General features: G+C 45.2%; 1 protein-coding gene across 1 annotated transcript; it reads left to right on the forward strand.

The window, feature by feature from the left end:
• The first annotated feature begins 646 nt into the window (after positions 1-646).
• On the forward strand, positions 647-3,104 carry LOC115302860 (disintegrin and metalloproteinase domain-containing protein 20-like). The gene has a single exon (XM_029952846.1). The coding sequence runs from the start codon at positions 720-722 to the stop codon at positions 2,898-2,900; it is 2,181 nt and encodes a 726-aa protein (XP_029808706.1). The 5' UTR covers positions 647-719; the 3' UTR covers positions 2,901-3,104.
• The last annotated feature ends 4,130 nt before the right edge of the window (positions 3,105-7,234 follow it).

Here is a 7,234-nt window from a genome sequence, read left to right on the forward strand (position 1 = left end):
GGTGAGGCTTTGACTACTAACCTCAGAGGGAGTGGGGACGGGGGTTAGATGTCCTGCGTAAGTAAAGGGGAGATGGAATAAACTGTGTGAACAAGAGACAAAAAAATTGGTGGGATTTGGATTGGTTGTCCACATGCTTCCTGAAGATAGCAGGGTACTGGTAGATTTTTGGTTGGGAGACTAATCTGGAAGTCAGATATCAGTGTTTTTAATATGGAAACTTTTATTGCCAGTTTACGTGTTTAGAAAACAGTATATAATGAATTTTTATGTATCTACCATCCAGTTTCAACCATTATCTATGACTAACCTCCATCATTTCTTCCTCTAGAAACTCGTCCTCCCCCACCCCCTGCATGCCTACACACACACACACACACACACACACACATATGTATATGAATATATGTGCATATGTGTGTATATGTATATGACAGTCTGTTTATTAATTCTAGCCTCATTCCAGTTGAAGAATTATTTTTACCTCACTTTCTTCTCTCTCTGTCCCACCCTTCCTACCCCACCAACCCCATCCTATCTCTTTTTTTTAATTTCCATTTTCAGCACTGCAATCCTGATGGTGCGCATCTTCTAGGACACAGATCCATAAAGGTCAACCCTACGCCCTAAGCGGCTCAGAGGGAAGAGCCAGACCAGCAGGATTTCATACCCTGCTCTATTCTGCCCTGGACAGGTGGCCCCATAATGACAGCTCCATAATGGCAGTGGATGAGGCCCTCCTGCACACCAGGATCACTTTTCTGCTGCTCTGGGTTGGGATGTCTCTGTCCATTTCTGGCCAGTCTAGGAACAGGCCCTCCCAGCACTTCTCCTCCCCAGAATTGGTGATCCCCTTGAAGGTGACTGGCAGGGACAGAGGTATAAAGGCTCCAGGCTGGCTCTCTTACAGCTTGCGGTTTGGGGGCCAGAGATACATTGTCCACATGAAGGTCAAGAAGCTCTTGGTTTCTAAACATTTCTTGGTGTTCACCTACACAGACCAGCAGGCCCTCAACCAGAATCAGCCTTTTGTTCCTGATGACTGCTACTATCAGGGTTACGTGGAAGGAGTCCCCGAGTCCCTGGTTGCCCTCAGTACCTGTTCTGGAGGCTTTCGAGGAATGCTGCAGATAAATGACCTTGCTTATGAAATTGAGCCAGTTAGGTTTTCTGCCACCTTTGAACATCTGGTATATAAGATTGACAGTGATGATACGCAATTCTCACCTATGACATGTGGGTTAACAGAAGAGGAAATAGCACGACATTTGCAGTTGAGAGCCTCATATAATTCTACTCTGATACAAAGTCCTTACACCGGCTGGTGGACCCACTTGCGGTTTGTTGAGCTGGCAGTTGTCATCGACCACGAGCGATTCCTCTACTATGAAAGTAATGAGTCACTAGCACATCGTGACGTATTTGATGTTGTCAATATCATAGATATCTTATATAGCTCTTTGGATGTTGATATAGTTTTGACCGGGCTTGAAATCTGGAGTCAAGGAAACCAAGTTTTTCACAATCAGATAGATAAGCTTGTGGAGCAATTTGGCCTTTGGAAGGGTAACCATCTTAATGCCCGAATACACCATGATGTTGCCCATCTTTTCATAAAAAAAAGTTTTGGCACAAAACTTGGAGTTGGCTACGTTGCAGGAGTATGCATCCCTCCTTATAATAGTGGAGTTGATGTTTTTGAAGGAGACAGTCTGTTTTATTTGGCACTTACTGTGTCCCATGAACTTGGTCATAATTTGGGTATGCACCATGATACTGATCATTGTGTGTGTGGGCTTCGGTGGTGCATAATGTATCCCTCCTGGAAGGTGACAGCTAGGTTCAGCAATTGCAGTTATGCCCGGTTTTGGGACAACGCCAACAGTAAAGGATCATGTATTAAGTCACTTCCACAACCTGTGAATACCTTTATGGGACAGTTTTGTGGGAACTCAGTGATTGAAGAAGGAGAGGAGTGTGATTGTGGAAACATACACCAGTGTTTAGATGATCCCTGTTGTCTGTTGAACTGTACTCTGAAGCCTGGAGCTGCTTGTACTTCTGGAATTTGTTGCAAAGACTGCAAGTTCATGCCATCAGGGACTGTGTGCAGACATCAGATGAGTGAATGTGACCTCCCCGAGTGGTGTAATGGGACATCCCATCAATGCCCAGAAGATGTGTATGTGCAGGACGGGGTTCCTTGTGGTGAAGATGCCTACTGCTATGAAGGGAGATGTCCCAACCGTGACAAGCAGTGCAGGGAGATTTTTGGCAAAGATGCAAGGAGTGCATCTCAGAATTGCTACAGAGTAGTCAACACCCAAGGAAATCGATTTGGTCACTGTGGTGTCCTAGACCTAATATACATAAAATGTGGGGACCCTGATATCCTCTGTGGGAGAGTGCAGTGTGAGAATGTGGAAGTAATTCCTAATCTGATAGAGCATTCTACAGTGCATCAAATTCACCTCAATAACGCCACTTGCTGGGGCACTGATTATCACCTAGGGATGTCCATACCTGATATTGGCCAAGTGAGAGATGGCACAATGTGTGGTGAAAAAAAGATATGCGTCCGCAAGAAGTGTGTCACCATGACCGACCCACCACCAGGCTGTCAGGCTGATGACACCTGCCACAAGAACGGAGTCTGCAATAGTAAGCAGCACTGCCATTGCAACCATGGATGGGCGCCTCCCAACTGCAAGGATGCCGGCCTTGGAGGCAGCGTCGACAGCGGGCCGCCACCTCAGAAGCAGAAGGCGGTGGGAAAAGACAAATGGTTGCACTACCTGCCTTTATTGTGGTTTATTCCTTTCAGTCTTTTCGTTTTGCTTTTCCTAATTATACTTGGTAAGAAAATTTTGGAGGAGGAGAGGAAGGAAGAGGAAAACTAAGACTCCTGCCACCTTAAACAAATCTCTAGCACCTCTTTTAATAATACAGAAACGTTAGTGCATGTCTGACTGTTCAAAGAAAAATTTAAGGATCCTTCATATCAGGATCGGAAGCATTAATATCACACCAAAGGATTTCTAGCATGTGCTTTCTTACCCTACATGTTTTAAGCAATATTAAAACTTCATTTTTTTGCCCTGGAAGTTGTCTCTCTTTATTTCTTGGACAAAGGCACAGCAAGGAGTATTTTTAAGCTGCTGTCTGTCAGCTCTAAACCTCCTCCGACCTTCGTACTCGAAGATGTAAGGTCAGGGATATGTCGCTACAGATCCCACTTCTGTGCCACCTGTTTGCTTCTGGGTAACTGTACCAACAGAAGGCAGTAGAAGCCCACAGTGCTGAATGAGGGGAGAAAGGAGTTCCTTTCCTGTGTCCTGAAAGTTACTCTGTCATTTTGACCGGCACCATTCATTCTAGTAGCCAAGTTTGATTTTGGACTTCAGTTTGTTGGCTCTTTAGAACCATCTTCATTCTCGGTCACTGACACTGTCAAAGGTCTGACTTGCAGCTCTGAGGTTAGCAAGGTGGTCCTCCTTTGAGTTCTAACCAGCAGCCAGTCTCTTGCCCTACTCTGCAAGGTACCTCCTTGAATTATCAGCTTATTGATAAACCCACTTTCCTTTGTTCTTTCCTTTATTCCCCTCACCCTAGGGCTATCCAGTGCTTTCAATAGTTATTTCATTGTGATAGTCTGAATTCTCCAGAAGCAGAGTTAGAGTTTAGATTGGGAGATTTTGATAGGGACCAACCACTGTGAGAAGGTGAGGAAGTCAGTTGTGCACTACACTGCAGCCTTGGCCAACCTAGCAGCAAGCTCTAGAATAAATATTGCCAGACAGATTTGGCCCCGAATGGCCAGGTCTTCATACCTTCTCTTGCTTATTCACTGGATGCAGGGTGACCTGGGAAGGCAACTGAGGCAATCCTAAATAGCTGATATCTGGAGGCTCTCTGCTGATTATAATCCCCACAGCTGTTCAGCAAGACTTTCCTTGAAGGAGAATCAAAGTGACCCATGTGGAGCTCCTGGGTGGCTCAGTCATTTAAGCATCCAACTTTGGCTCAGGTTATGATCTCACGGTTGGTGGGTTCGAGCCCTGCGTTGGGCTCTGTGCTAACAGCTCAGAGCTTGGGGCCTGCTTCAAATTCTGTGTCTCCCCTTTCTCTCTGTGCCCCTCCCCCAATCATGCTCTGTCTCTCTCAAAAATAGACATTTTTTAAAAAAGTGGCTGATTTGGATATTCCACAGTCCAGTCTTTGCATTGCTCTGAATCACTTTTCCATATATGTTCTGGGAGCAGCTCATCCAGGATTCTAATAGGCATCTCAGCCTGTGGGAAACCTTATAAGAGGGAGATTAGTGAGATGAAGCACAGTCCCTATTACTGTGTTTGGTATTGGGGCTGAAGTTGATGCTTATTGTCTCTCTTCTCCACTATCCATTCTAGTTTCCCTCACCTTTAGATAGTATTCTGCTGGCTTTGGATGATAACCCAGTGTTACTACCCAGGTTCTTGTCTCTAAAGCACCTGGGTGTGTAGTCACCATTATCCAGCTGGGATTGCTGAAATTTCTCCATTTAAAGTCACAATGGGGCTAGAGAATACCAAAGAGCACCAGAGGAGATCACCGGGGTTCTATACATATTCCTTGCATCTCCGTGATTTAACAGCAGCACTACCCCTTCTCAATGATTGAGCTCAGTTACACCTGTGACACCTCTTCTTGCTATTAGAGAAGGGACACAAGGGGCCCGAAAATCCCAGATGGCAGCTTTAGCTTATAATTCCATTGGGACTCTAGTTTGTCCCCTTGTGAAAATGTGACCCCTTTCGGGACCAGAACCACTAACCTTAAAGAATTGAAGGGGACAGGAAGCACAGACCATCCCAGTGAGTCATAGGAAATGGTGACATGCGGTGCCACTCTGGCTTCCAGTTCTTGGTTCCCAGACCCAAGAAAAGATCTCTGGTTCAGGGCATATAATCCATCCCGGAATGGTATCTGTATTAGGGTTCTGTTTCTCTGAATGGGATTTACATATTTACCCCTTCTTCAGAGGATATATATATAAAGCCCTTGAGTGATTTTTACTCTTCTTGATATCATGTAAGTTAAATACTATGATGCAAAATTACCAATACCTATACTGTGATATAAGTTCAATATTTCATGCTACACGATAAGGGAATAAGGAAAGAAGAAAATGGAAAGAAGATAACAGGAAATATGAATACAAATGTATTCATAACAAAACATATAATCATGGCTCTTGCAGTCCTGTTTCTGTAACTGGTCATGTGATTGCAGCTGATATTTGTAACCATCTTCTTCCATCTCCCACTCTATTGCCTTTGCCTTCAGCAAGTACTTCATCTGACCATAGTTCTTTATCTGGTGATGGAACCCAAAACCTTCATTCTTAAATGGTCTGAACCATTAATAGTTCTGCCTGGATTGGGTTGTAGTTTTTCATTGACCTTAGTCACAGGGCATGCTAGTTCTGAAAGATATGTTAGGGGATCTCCTATATTCTAGACACTCTTACTTGCCATTTTACTCTGACTGACTTCCAGTGAAGCAGTAGTCCAATTTCCCTGTGGTTATCAGGGTTAATCACCCCAGCCATCACCATAACTCCCTTCTTTGCCTGTGGATTCAGAGGCATGAGGAGCCCAAAGTGGCCAGGTGACAGTCTTAGCTTCCAGTGAATGGAATCAGTTTGTCTCCTGGCAGAAGTACTAGTCTTTCTGGGACTAAGCCCTCTGAGCCAGCAAAACATACAATTGTGGAAAGAGGAAGCAAAAATTTTTATAGTAGGTCATTAAGGTTAATAGTGAGTGCTGCCACTCCCATTTCCACCTCTTGATTCCTGGACCCATGAATCTTGGCTGTGAGAGAAATAACAGCATATGTTGGACACTAATATAGGGCATATACAGCCTTCTGGAGAGCCTGGCCTCAGCCCTGCAAGGTATTGCCACCCAGCTGGTCCTGTGACTTAGTCTTGAAAGGGCTATTCCACTGTTCTATTAAGACAGCTTCTTCAAGTGGTGGTGATGGTGGGTGGTGGCTCAGTCACTTACGTGTCCAGCTTCAGCTCAAGTCATGATCTTGTGTTGGTGTGTTTAACCCGTCACTGGGCTCTGTGCTGACAGCTCAGAGCGTGGAGCCTGCTTGGGATTCTGTGTCTCCCTCACTCTCTGCCCCTCCCCCACTTACACTCTGTCTCTCTCTCAAAAATAAACAAGCAAAATGACAGCTCCTTCAAGATGGTGGGGAGCATGGTAACACCAGTGAATTCCATGACCATGGGCCCATTGTCGCACTTCTTTTGCTGTGAAGTGAGTTCCTTGATCAGAAGCAATCCTATGTAGACTACAGTAGTGATGAATAAGGCTTTCTATAAGTCCATGGAAGCATTGTGTTCAGGGAAGGAAAATCTGTATGCATAGTGTCTACTCCAATAAGGATAAAATGTTGCCCCTTCCTTGATGGAAACAGTCCAATGTGATGGACCACCTTCTGACATGCAAGTTGCTGTCTGATTACCTCAGAGAATGGTTCCCTACTCAGGGCTTGGTGTTGGTCTTGCCACTGCAGATTGGGCAATTAGTTGTTGCTGTAGCCTGATCATGCTTAGTGAGTGGAAGTCTGTGTTGCTGAGCCCAAGTGTAACTGCCACCCTGCAACCATAACTACTTTGTTCATGAAACCATTGGGCCTGATGGGTGGCTAGGGAAAGAGGCTGACTGGTATGCATAGAATGGATCATTCTATCCATTTATTAAAATCGTCTGCTGAAGTAACCCTTTGGTGAGCATTCACAAGGGACAACTATGTTTGTGCTTTTTGGCCATTCAGAAAGCCCGATCCACATACCTCTTTCCTAAATTTCTTTGTCACTAATTTTCAAATCATGTCCCTTCTAAGTCCCTGACCATGTGGCCACAGCCAACACATTGTTATGTAATGCCACAACTGGCCATTTCTCCTAAACAAAGTGAAAACTTCCCAAACTGCCCACTTGGTGCACTCCCCAGAGTTCTGCCCATGGTGGGGATTTCCCTTCACTGCTGCCTTCAGGGTTGTCTCAGAGAGGGGCAGCAGTACTGTAGCTATCCACGGTCAGATGTACCTGCATCCCATGCACCCAGTACAGAACCATCTGTAAGCCAGGGCTGAGTCTTCTCTTCCCCTGCTAACTGATCACAGGGAACCCCCCATGGGGCTGTATGTGCAGGCAGGGAGAGAGAGGTAGCGGAGCAAGAGT

Source organism: Suricata suricatta, chromosome 9 (genome assembly GCF_006229205.1).
Source record: "Suricata suricatta isolate VVHF042 chromosome 9, meerkat_22Aug2017_6uvM2_HiC, whole genome shotgun sequence".
NCBI classification, from domain to species: Eukaryota; Metazoa; Chordata; class Mammalia; order Carnivora; family Herpestidae; genus Suricata; species Suricata suricatta.